Source organism: Bos taurus, chromosome 25 (genome assembly GCF_002263795.3).
Source record: "Bos taurus isolate L1 Dominette 01449 registration number 42190680 breed Hereford chromosome 25, ARS-UCD2.0, whole genome shotgun sequence".
Taxonomy (NCBI): domain Eukaryota; kingdom Metazoa; phylum Chordata; class Mammalia; order Artiodactyla; family Bovidae; genus Bos; species Bos taurus.
In genome coordinates this window covers 38,953,971-38,966,369 of record NC_037352.1, presented here as the reverse complement: position 1 = coordinate 38,966,369, position 12,399 = coordinate 38,953,971, and the positions used below count along the sequence as shown (strand labels likewise).

General features: G+C 61.1%; 1 protein-coding gene across 7 annotated transcripts in view; it reads right to left on the bottom strand.

Moving 5' to 3' along the window:
* The window catches only part of TNRC18 (trinucleotide repeat containing 18), an 89,802-nt gene that overhangs the window by 2,470 nt on the left and 74,933 nt on the right, over positions 1-12,399 (bottom strand). For all 7 annotated transcript variants that reach the window (XM_024985140.2, XM_005225285.4, XM_005225288.4 and 4 more), the window contains 8 exons: positions 10,986-11,138; positions 10,592-10,733; positions 8,774-8,891; positions 8,255-8,330; positions 7,992-8,100; positions 5,403-5,519; positions 4,844-5,008; positions 3,221-4,506 (listed from right to left, as the gene is read on the bottom strand). In XM_024985140.2, coding sequence (XP_024840908.1) covers positions 3,221-4,506; positions 4,844-5,008; positions 5,403-5,519; positions 7,992-8,100; positions 8,255-8,330; positions 8,774-8,891; positions 10,592-10,733; positions 10,986-11,138 — 2,166 coding nt within the window. The remainder of the gene's footprint in view (positions 1-3,220; positions 4,507-4,843; positions 5,009-5,402; positions 5,520-7,991; positions 8,101-8,254; positions 8,331-8,773; positions 8,892-10,591; positions 10,734-10,985; positions 11,139-12,399) is intronic.

Here is a 12,399-nt window from a genome sequence, read left to right as displayed (position 1 = left end):
TGGGACGCCCACACGAGCCACAGTGCTGCAGACGCCACACCTACTGCCGAGTCCCAGCAGGCCCCCGCTCCTCCTGCGGGGTCCTGACACCAGCCCCTGAGGCAGAGCCGGCCCCTGCTGACCCCCAACTTCCAGACGGATGGGGAGGTCGCCCCAGCCCCGTGCTCTCTGCTCCACTGGACACAGATTCCACTCGACACTTGCAAAGCCCATCGCCCTCCGGGCAGCCTCAATCTACATACACCACCCTGAACAGTGAGCAGTGCCGGGTCTCTGCACCAGTGGGCCCTACCAGAGGCCAGGGAGGGGGGCCTGCTGCTGCTGCTAAGTCGCTTCAGTCGTGTCCAACTGTGTGTGACCCCATAGACGGCAGCCCACCAGGCTCCCTGGTCCCTGGGATTCTCCAACCAAGAATACTGGAGTGGGCTTCCATTTCCTTCTCCAATGCATGAAGGTGAAAAGTTAAAGTGAAGTCGCTCAGTCGTGTCCTACTCTGAGCAACCCCATGGACTGCAGCCTACCAGGCTCCTCTGTCCGTGGGGTTTTCCAGGCAAGAGTGCTGGAGTGGGGTGCCATCGTCTGCTCCGGGAGGAGGGCCTGGACAGTGTTAACCCCCAGGCACAGCCGACTGCCCCACACATTACCCCAGGAAAGCCACTGACAGAGATCATAGCTTGGCCAACAGGATCCAGCCCTGGGCTGGTGGCTGGATTTTTCTTCTCGCAATAAACACTCCCTGGCGGCCTCTCAGCGCTCCTGCCTCTCCAGCGTTGGGACAGGCTGGTATGCAGGCTCCAATGAGTCAACAGACCAGCCATCGGAGCCCAAACTCTGCCCGAGGCAGCCCCGCGACCAGTCATTGACCCCAGGCCAATGCTGCCCAGGAGCCAAGCCGGCGCAGCTCTGCTCTGCCCTCCAGTGGAGCCCTTGCGCCTTCCCTTCAAACCGAGTTGTAAAACCCGCCTTTCCCTTCTCGGACTGGCCACTAGGCGGCGCCAAGGGTGTGGGTTTTTTTTTTTTTTTTTTTTTGGTATAAACAAGGAAAACCTGCATACTAATTTCCTACCATACCCGGCTGACCCTTTTCTACTTTTAATTCACTGAGTCCCTGGTGAGACTTGTTTGTTTGTTTAGCCACATCACAGCATGTGGGATCTTTGTTCCTCGACCAAGGATCAAACCTGTACCCCCTGCAGTGGAAGCAGGGAGTCCTGAAGTCCATGACAGACTTTCTTACCTGTTCTGTAAACCGCTCAAATTATTTTCAGCTCAAGGCATGTTACAAACTGATTTAAGGTGAGATAGGTGGCTAAGACCTCTAAGCCGGCTCATCTTTGACAGCAGGTATGTCTTCAGGCGCCAAAGGCTACCTTCTTCAGACTCAGAGATGCCCCCTTGATCCATGGAGTGCCTAGTGGGGCTGACCCCGCCTCTGTGGCCAACACGGGACCTGATCTGGCCAATCCAAACAGCCCACCCTCCTTCTGGCCACTGTGATTGGCTCAGGGGTGTGCTCAGGCCCTAAGCCAAAGGAGGCTCCACCCACTTTCCCTGGAACCCTAATTTTTAAAAGAAGATCCTTCCTTCCCACTGTCACTTCTGAGCTAGCAGGTCAGCTGAAAGCTACGGGGCTGCCTACTGCCAAGAGGAGAGGAGCTGCCGGAGAAGGAGAGCAGGGCAGAGAGAGAAAGGAGAAAGTAAAGCTGGGAGCACGGGTCTGAGAGGGATCTGAAGACAGCCTTTGGGCTGCTGGATCCAGCTGGACCTGAAGCTGGCAACCGCAGACTTTTCTATTAAGTTTGGCCCTGTGCTCCGACCTCTGCAGCAGTAAGTGCACTCAGTAACAGTGACACTGGAATGTGCAGAGAGCAGATGCCAAGATAAGGAACTGGCCGATCGCCCTGGGGACAGGGTGGTGAGGGTGAGCCTGTCCTTGGCTCAGAAACCACTGCTCTTCGATATGACCCTGGATGAAGTGTCTGCCTGGATCAGGGCTCTGGCGGGCCTGGTCAGGAATGTCTGAGTGTGGCTCATCAGCAAAGACCCTAAAAGAATCCCTATACCCCGGTTTGCTGTCTCGAGTAGTGGCCTTGCCAAGAGAGGCGCTTTTAGCCTGGAGCCCGCAATCCAAGGTGGATGAAAGTCAGATAGCTCACACCCTGCAGGGTCAAGCAGCAGATCTTCTGCCCCAGATGACCCCAGGTGACGAATCAAAGGCAAGGATGTCAGAAGGAGAGCAAGAGCTGTGGGAGTGGGAGGACACCCCCTTGTCTGACAAAGGGGGATCCCCCACCCTATCCTAAAGTCTTTGGGGGTGCAGCCTGGGGCCAGGTGGAGCTGTCTGTCCCGCCCCAGGGGATCCAACCGCCCTTGGCTGGCACAGTGGCTAGCCCTAAAAGGCTGCTGCCAAGACAGAAACCCCCAAGCGAGTCTCGATACTTCACCATAGAAACGAACCCCTAAAGCCTGCCTGCCTGGCAGCACCGGCATTACAGAGGTCCACACCAGCAGGGCGCCTGGCTCCCGCGTGGCCTCAGAGGACCCTGGCTCAGGGCAGCGGATGCCGCGGGCAAGCCTGACCCGACTGGCTATTCCCATGGGCCAGGGGCCCAGCTCTTCCTGCCCAGGGGCGTGGGGCGGACTGCGGGCCTCTGGACTGTTCCCTTTCTACATATAGAAGCTTCACGCATGTGCATGCATGTGCAGGTGTGTGCATGTGCAAGTGTGTCTGTGTGTGCACAAGGCACAGGGTGGGCCAGGAGGGGTCCTTCTGCAGAACCGACCCCCACCCACTCCAGGGGCGGCCACGTGCCTCAGACCCAGTCAGCCAGAATGCTGGGCCTTCCCCTGACTAGCTCAGGGCGGGCAGGGACCCAGCCAGGCCCAGGAGACTCAGTCCTGGACTTCAACCTGCAAAGAGGGAAAGCAGTGCCTCTGCTACGACTGCTAACCTGGCCGGCCCGAAAGTGAAGAAAAGAAACTCAGGCCACATGGCTATGTGGCTCTGAGACCAGCCGCACGGTCACTACAGGCCTGCCACAGGACTGTGTGGGTCAACCGGGTGCCTCCAAGGGTGGGTCTAGGTCCCCGGGACCAGGGGGGCAGTGCTGCTCCGGGATGGGTGGGATTCGGGAGTCACATGGACTCCACAGCTGTGACCCAACCCTCCACCATGGGGCTGCTGGGACGACAGAGAAAGATGACCCCCCGCCGCACCTACCTGGGTGGGCTTGCCGAACCACTTCCAGAGCTGCCGGGCGGGCAGGAAAGCGGCGATCTTGGGCCGGTTCTCCACAGACGGCAGGCGCTGCCTCTTGGCCAGCTCCTTGGTGGTGGGGAGGTGCACACCCTCTCTCTTCTTGGGCCGGCTCTTGGCCCCGGCCTGGGCCTTGGGCGGCAGAGGTGGCGTGGGCTGCGGAGGGGGAGCCTGGGCCGCAGGCGCCGGCGCCTTCTTGCCGGGGGAGCGGGCCTTGCCTGCCTGCTTGGGCGCCTTGCTGGGGAGGGCTGGCGGGGCGGAGGGACCAGCCGTGGGGGCGGGGGCGGCCTCATCATCCGAGCTGCAGGAGGAGTCGTCTGTAGTGGAGGAGGAGGAGGAGGATGAGGAGGAGGACGAAGATGAGGAGGAGGAGGACGAAGATGAGGAGGAGGAGGAGGAAGATGAAGACGAGGACGAGGAGGACGAGGAGGAGGAGGAGGATGAGGACGAGGAGGAAGACGAGGACGAGGACGACGAGGAGGAGGAAGAGGACGAGGCCCTGGAGCTGGAGGCGCTGCAGGTCCGGCCGCCGCCGCCCTGGCCGTCCTCCTCGCCCTCTGTCTCGGAGCTGCTGCTGCTGCTGTCGCTGCTGCTGCCGCCGCTGCTGCTGCCACTCTCCGACTCCTCAGCCCCGTCCTGCTCGGCCTGGCCCTTGTCCGGGCTCTTGGGGGTCCCAGAGTCCTCGAATGCAAGCCCGACCGCAGGCTCCTGGGCCAGGTCGCCATCCGCAGCCTTGGGCCGGGCGGCCTTGGGCTCGGGGCTCCCGGCTGCCGGCGCATAGCTGCCCAGGCCAAGCAGGCCCTTGGGCTCCTCCCGCAGAAGCAGGGCCTCCTTGGCCTTCTTGCTCTTGGGCGACGTCACGCCCTCGTGGTCCAGCTTGACCAGCAGCTCAGCCTCCTCCCCTGGCCTCCGGGCGCCCTTGCTGGCCGACTCCTCGGCAGCCCGGGCCTTCTTGGGCTTGGGGCGGGTGGCAGGCATGGTGATGGGCACGGTGACGAGGGGGGCGGGGGCCAGGGCCGCCGCAGGGGTTGGCAGCTCCCCGAAGGGCTCGGGAGCCGGGCAGCTGGCAAAGGTGGATGGTGCTGGGCTGGGCTGTGGGGGCGCCGGGCGAGCCTTGGGGGTCTTGGCTCGCTTGTCCACAGGTTCTGGGGGGCTCTTCTTGGAACCTGGGGTGCTGACGGGCTCCAGAACCAGTGGGGTACTGGGGACGTCATCTGTTGAGCCCCCCTCCTCCAGGACGGCAGCTCTGTCTGCAAGAGAGGAGGAGCAGCCCGGTGAGTCAGGGCTGGGGGGCCAGCGAGCCCATGTCCTTCCTGGCCCTGCAGAGCTGGGCGGAGCTGGGGGCCCTCTCAGGTCCTCGGGATGAGCGGCTCTCACACTGCACCATCCCCACTGCCCTGGAAGCCTTGCACTGGATTCTGGAAGGACATGCCTGCCTGGACCTCGGTTCTGCCTCTGAAAGACCCACGAGCTCCTTGAGCCTGCTTCCTGTCAACGTTCCCGCACAGGCGGGTGGGGGGTCTCTGTGCAGACACTACAAGAGTGCGGCAGGCCCCGCGTGCCGGCAGGTCGGTCCCCAAAACGTACCGCTCTTGGCCTTGGTGCTGGGTTTCCGCCCGCGACCCCGAGCCTTAGCGCCGGGCTCCTCGGGTGCCGCCGCGGCCCCGTCCTTGCTCTCCCCGGCATCTTTGCTGGTCTTCCGGCTGCGGCGCTTGGCGCTCGGCACCAGGAGCGCCGGAGATGGCTCCGCACCTGCAGGGCAGGACAGACAGCGGCTCAGGCCCGGCCTCCGCCCCCCACTGCTGCTGGAGCGTCACCCGTCCATGGGCAGAGGGGTGGAGGGGAATCGGACGTTGCAGCGTGGCCTGCACCCGCTGCGTGGTCAGGCGGCAGGCCCATCTGCAGGAGCGCAGCTCGGGGGTCTGCACCTGCGTGCAATGAGGCTTCCTCGAATAAACGAGCAAGGCAGGGCTGACTGTGGTCTTAGTGGTCCATGTGGAGGATCCAACGCCCTGCAGCCCTGGCACTTCTGGGTCAGTGTCCCGGTCCTAATTCTGACTAGTCGAGGGAGCCGCGATGAGGCATCTCCCCTCCGAAGCCCGGGTTTCCTACTGGTCAAGGGGCAGGGGGCTCCCAGACCACTCACACTGGATCTTGTAGTCGGGCGGCAGGAGGCGGATGTGCGAGAGGGGGATCCTCCCAGTGTCCCCGTCGTCGAACTCCACGGTAATGAGGTCCCCGTCATCTTCCAGGCCCAGCAAGCCTGTTGGAGGAGGGCAGGGTCAGGGGAGGCCCACGGGCCTGGGCCCCCTGGCAGACGCGGGGCAAAGGGGAGCAGACACCAGCCACTGAGCAGCCCCGGGCGCAGGACGCATGAGGGCAGGTGGGCAATGGAGCAGGATGTGGGCTTTGAGCCGGGCAGTCCCGGGAGCGTGGGCTCCCCCTGTCCAGCCAGGCACGTGGCCATGTCCACCTATCCAAGGCCCTCCCCAGAGTGATGAAGGAACAGCGAGCGTGGGACCACACAGCAGAGGGAGCGGGCTGGAGGACAGCAGCTGCAAGAATGTGGCCTCTCGGAAGATGACACCTGAGTGGATGAGCAGGACTCCTCCATGCTGGGCCCGCTGTGCCAACGGGAAGGAAGCCAGCTTTCACAGGGGAGCCCTGGGGTCCCCTCTCCTGAGCACTGAGCGCCTCTGCAGGCTGGGGTGCAGGGGTCACTGGGCAGACTAGGGGTCACACGGCAGCTGCAAGCTTCACGCCAGGACACTTGGCACAGCAGAGGAGAGTGGTGGGCACCACACCAACCAGGGTGACAGGGAAGTCCAAACACTGAATGGTGTCCCCCAGCCCCACTCCTAGGTGCTGGACGCGGAGCCCCAAGTCCCGAAGGATGGTGCCACGGGCGGGCTGGCGGGAGGAGCCGCTGGCGCTCGTACTTGGCGCCCCCGCCGTCAGGTCCTGCCCACACACAGCTTCCAGTCCCCTTGCTGAGCATCGCCAGTGATGAAAGAACAGCCTCCAGCAAAAGACAGTAGAAGGACAGAGGTACAGACAGGAGCCCGCAGAGACGGGAAGGGGACTGCAGAAGGAAACAGAGCTGAAGAAACCGCAAATGGAAACACTATGGCCTCAGGGAAAAAAGGAATCCATGAAACAAAGAGAGATCACTAAAAACAGAAAAAAATCAAAGAATAAGAAAGAACTTTAGAAATGTTATAAACAATAGCAGACACATCAAAAATGCAACGGAATAGAAGGACCGGAAGGCAGGGGTGAGGAAATCTCCCAGAAAGTAGAAAAAAATAAAGAAAAAGATGATAATGGGCAAAAGACAGCAGGAGAGGGCCACCAGACAAGTGTAAGACCCAAGGAAAGAGGGTAAATGAGGGAGGAGACTCTCCAAGAAGAGACGAGAAAAATCTCCAGGAACTGGAAATCTTCCTCCAAACTAAAGTGCCCTTCCCCCAAATGCCCAACAGAACACACACACAGAGACAGAGAGACACAGAAAGAGACAGAGAGAGAGAGAGAGACAGGGAGGAAAAGACGGACAGAGACACAGAGAAGAAGAAAGACAGACAGACACAGGAGAGAGAGAAAGAAACAGAGAGAGAGAGGCCACATGAGATTCCAGATCTGGGAGTAAGGGGACGGTGCCAAGTCTCCCATGACGATTTGGGAATAACTCTGGTATAGGATACCTCCGACATCAGAGTCCACATAACAATAGAATGCTGACTTCAGAAAAAGCGAGGGAAGGTGATTTCCAATGTAGAATTTATACCCATGAACTACCTCTAAAGACTGGGAGAGAACAAGCAGACTCGGACGTGTGTGTACTTGAGGAGTTTCCCTCCCACGGACCCTTTCTCTCTGGAAGCCATGAGAAAGTCCTCTGCCACAAGAAGGGAAACAGACACGAGATGCAGCACAGCAGAGAGGTGGAATTCTCAGCAGGACTGCAAGCGCAGGTCCCAGCCGCCAGCCCATGGGGCTCAGGAGGCTGGAGCCCCAGGAGAGCTGGATGGGGAGGCACGGCTCCCTTCGTCAGGGGACTCTGGCCCAGCGCTCCATCCCCATCTCCTGGGCACATACAGGTGACTTAGGCGGCCGACAGGTGGACTCCCTTTGCCCCCGGGTTTTACTTGGGACTGTAACACACGCCCAGACTCCTGGCTCCCAGATGCATTGCTTTTGCACTAGCTCAGTGTCCACCACCTGCTCATCTGCGAGTTCTGTCTGTATCCACACTCACGTCTTCTGGGCTACCGTTACCCTTTGTCTGCCCAGCTGTCAACCTCTTATTCTGTTCACACGGTCAGATTCCCTAAGGAAGCCGCCTTCCCGTCTCTTCCAGTCCACAGGCAAAACCAGGAAGCTGCCTCACTCGTTAGCAAGGACGAGCGCAAGACACAGAACCCAGGTGACCAGGCCAGTTCAGTGCGACTCCATCCTGGGGCTCAGATGGGAAAGCGGCGCATTCCATGAGGACAGTCTGTTCAGAAGGTGAGGAGTCCTCGGGGTGGGGCGTGAAGCCAGCACAGCTGAGAGCATGGCTGACGGACACAGGGACCCTGAGTCCTGATGACCCCAGGGGAAAGTCCCCGCTCCAACCAACGCCGATAAAACTCAATGCTTAAGTCTGTCTGAGCTGGCCTTCAGGAACCAAATGGATCCATGCTGACACGCTGGGAAACGGGGGTGCCCTGAGGGTCTTGGGGGCGGGTCTCACCTCGGACCACCGTGCCAGGGTAGAGGCAGCGGTACTGCTGGCTCCAGTAGGCTGCGATCCTGGTCCCTTGCGGCAAGTAGCGCGTGGAGGCCGGCCTCACATCGATGATCTGGGGAGGGGAGGAATGAGCCCCAGGCTGGCCGCCCCCGCCCCGTAGCCCCGCCCCCACCGCTTCCTGCAACAGCCCAGCGGCCCCGCCCCGGCCCCGCCCCACCACGCCTCCTGCAACAGCCCAGCGGCCCCGCCCCCGGGCCCGCCCTCACCGCCTCCTGCAGCAGCTGCTCCAGACAGTAGATGTGGGGCCGGTTCCCACGCTCACCCTCCACCACCACTCGATATCTGCAAAGATGGGGCGAGGTGACGTGAGGTCCCCCCAGGCAACCCCGCCTCAGCCCACGGCCAGCTCTACCTCCTGGGCCACCAGGATGGGGTGTGCAAGCTGGGGGGTTGCTGACTTGCTGCACAAGCTTAGGACTGGTCTCCCCACTCTGGGCCCATCTCCTCGACATGACCAGGCGGGGTCACAGATGCAGGGAAGGCCAGCACGCCCTCTCCTGCTCCCTCCCACTAAGCCCTGTCCACCTGGGGGCCACCTGGGAGTCCGCCCTGCCCCCTGGCCCGCCCACAGAGTGTGCTGTTCTCCAAGCCTGCCTGAGCCCCCATCCTATGGGGGGAGCGGGGAAGCCACAGCTCAGAGAGCTGAAGCAAGGCGCCCACAGCAGCCCGGCAAGGCTCTGGGTGGGGGTCTGAGGCTCTGTGCGGGGCGGCCCATCCCCACTCACATGTCTGGCGAGTGCAGGGTCTGCACATGCCCCGCATACAACAGCTTGTCGTCCATGGGGATGAGTACACGCAGGCCGTCCTTCAGCTCATCCTTGTCAATGATGCAGGAGCGAGGAGCTGAGGGCAGGCGGTGAGGTGAGGCTGGAGCAGGGGGCGGCCTGGAGACGCCCCCTGGGCCCACCTGGCCACTCCAGCACCCCTCTCTGCAGTGTGCCCACGCACACACGCCCCCCTCCCAGCGTCTGCAAAGACCCCAGGCAGGTGGGAACGCAGGTGACGCCCATGCAAGGACCAGCGCTTTGCTGAGCCTCAGCTGGAGGCTCTGTGCCATCAGACCCCATTGCCACCCCTCAGCTGCAGTCTCCAGCCTTCCCCACGAGGAGCACTGCCTGTTCTGGCAGCAACACCCCCAAGGCTGGGCTCCCTGCCCCAACCAGCCCCCGGCCCGAGACTGCCGCTCCTTCTTTCCCTCCATTCTCCTCCAGGCCCACCCACGCTGCTTCAGACTCCTGGACCCAGTCTTCTCCTCCGTAGGACCCTGGACCCAGCCCCTCACTGCTGTCACCTCACTCAGAGAAACCCAGATCACTGGCTGGGATGGACGGAATGACGGGCCCAGGTCTCGGTCCCCGCCTGCACCCACACCCCTGCCACAGCCTGAGCATGGGTGCAATGGCTTCCCACCTCTTGACCTTGGGCATGGTCATGTGACCTGCTTTAGCCAGTGGATAAGGGGAGAACAGCTTGAATCTGAAGGGAGGCCTCCCTCCAGAGGCCTTCCGGTCCCTCTCGAGCCTCTGACAGCAGGGCTGTCAGAGAACAAGCCCTGAGCAGCCCAGAGGCCCACGCTGGGCAGACCTGTCCCTGGTGTCAATGGACTGCTAGCTGTCCCATTATCACCAGAGCAAGCCCAGCTGAGGTCACCCTGCCGTCCTGCTGACAGCCTATTCCCAACCATCACTGAGTCTGCATGCTTGGTCGTTACACAGCGATAGCTGACAAATACACTCCCCAGTAGGTGACAAAGCTCCTCGGGGCTGGCCTGGCTCTTCTCACTGTACTCCCCCAATTTACATTCTTTAATCTCAAGCTCCAGACCCCCAGGTCCAAGTGCCTACTGGAAGTCATCGCCCTGGGATGTCCTCCAGGCACCCCAAACCCCAGCCAACAAAGCCCAGCGGTTCCCTCTGTGACCCACCTCAGTGACAGCTGCCCCCACCTGCCAACACCTGTGCACAGGCCTTGCCTCCCCGCATCTGCTCACACAGCCCTCGAACACTCCATCCCGCCCATGTGCCCCGGCTCCCCCCACAGGGTCCCACCACCCCTGGACCCACTCCCTGGCCCACCCTGACTGCTGCTCACTCAGATCCCCCAGCAGTCTCCTAACTCATCTTCCTGGCCCCCACTTCCTGCCCCAGCCCTCCAGTTCCCTGTCTACACAGCAGCCAAAGAGCTTACCGTGAAACCAACCTGACCACCCTGACCTCCGTCTTACTGTTTTCAGGGCAAAGCCCAAACCCCCACCGAGGCCCTCAAGACAAGGGGTTCTGCTCTGCCTGCCCCCAGTCCAAAGCCGCTCTCCCGCCCTAACTGACCAGCCCAGAGTCACGCTGGCCTTCCTGCAGCTTACCTCGGGCACTGCTGTGCTCCCGTCCAACCTTGGGGCCTCTGCACACGCCAATCCCCCGTCACCCTGTCCCCTCTCTATGCGAGCCTGGCCTGGCCCGCTCGGGCCCTGCTGGCAGCTGCCTCCGGGGAACCCCCTGCACCCCCATACTCCAGGCCCGCGCCAACACGGCATGGTAGGCGCTCACCTGGGGTCAGCGGCCGCTCTGCCGCCCCGCCTCGGGGCAGGTGCTCGTCCTCGGAGAAGCTCGAGTCCTGGTTGGGCTCAAAGTCCTCCTCAGCGGCCATGCTCTCCATCAGCTTGCTCACGGCTCCTCCCTTGCCCCGGTTCTGAGAACAGAGCAGGACAGACCGACGGCTGAGGCCGGGCCGGACCCCGGTGTCACCATCAGGCTGCCATGCAGCGTGGCACAGAGAGCAGCAGCCAGATCCCACCTGAGCGCCAGGAGGAGGACAAGACGGGTTGAGGGAGCACCTCCAGCTGCACACAGATCTTGGGGTTGGGAGGGGCACCCAGGATCGCCCGCATTTGTCAACTGAGCAAAGCAACTCTGCCGTGCCTAGGCCCCCGGGGAGCCTCACCTCCTTCTTCACCTCCTTGGCCTTGGCCTTGGCCTTGCTCCTCTTGGCAGAGGCTGGGGAGCTGGTATGAGGGGCCCGGGCCTCGGTGGGCAGGGCAGGAACGCGGGGCGGTGGCAGCGAGGCTCCAGATCCGGCCTCCTTGCCCTTCTTCTTCTGGGGATGAAGCCAGAGAGTGGCTGTCAGAGGGCAGAGCGGGCCCAGGCCCCACATTCACCCTCCCGCCCCTGGCAAGCATTTCCGGTTTTAATCTGGCTTTATTACCACTATGCATTACTTGTTATAAAAAAAAGAATATCGACGTGCATGTAGCTGAGTTCCTCTCCAACGAGCCCACCAACCGCAGAGGTGACTAGAGGGAATGACAACAGCGTGGCGTGTCCTTTCCAGAACTTTCCCCAAGCACACACAATCATGTAAACTCACAGGCTACGCAAACGCATTTGTGCACACACAGTACTTTTTTTTCCTTAAACACGGATGGGAATTTACCGAAAATTCCGCTGTGCAGCCTCCCTCCCCCCACCCTCTGCCAAGTGTATCTGGCAGACAGGGAGAAGAGGCCTCCCTTTTTATTGTGACCAGCCGACCGAGGTGCCTTGGCATGGAGACCTGAAATTCATCTGGCTGCCCGCCTGCTTTTTCCCTCTGCTGAATGAGGCCAAGAATGACGACAGCGTCGCTCGGCGAGGCGGGCACATTCCTGGCAGGAGCGTGCAGAACCGTGCCCCCACTGCCCAGGGCACTTCTGGGCACCAGCGGTTACCTTCCTCTTGCCCCAGCAGTGGGGGACACCGAGCTCAAAGCCCCCAGGGTGGATCCGGGATGCTCCCTCCACTGGAAAGTGGGCCAGTGCACGGGGACCGTGCGAAGCTCCACTTATCAGAGCAAAGGAGTGGCAACAACCTAGATGTCCAGCAACCTGGAGTGTCCACAGACACAGTTACAAGCTTCTATCCCAGGGGCCAAGGCCCTGTGCCAAGGAAGAGGTGACAGCATGGGAGATGCACGTGATGATATTCGGGGCAGGCAGCAGGCTCAGGCCACAGAGGTGACGGGAGCAAGGGCAGGGGTCACTTGGTGCATTTTAGAAGAGACGTGCCTGATACCAATGACCGAGTCACGGGCCAGGGGAGATGGAAATTAAGACAGAGAAAAAAAGAAGACTGGGCAAATGTTACCGAGACAGCAGTAGAAGTCACAGCTTCCACAAGAGACGAGTGAAATTCAAAGCCAACAGCGTTAAAAGGAACAAAGTGGGGAATGTTACTAGGATAAATGCGTTCGTTTTAATCTCTATTTAGGGGGAGAAGTATATATATACAGCTTTATATATACTGAAGCAACTTGGCGTGTGCGCACACACAGACACACACACAATGTTTTCTTATTTCTGATGTGTCTTGTAATCCTCTTC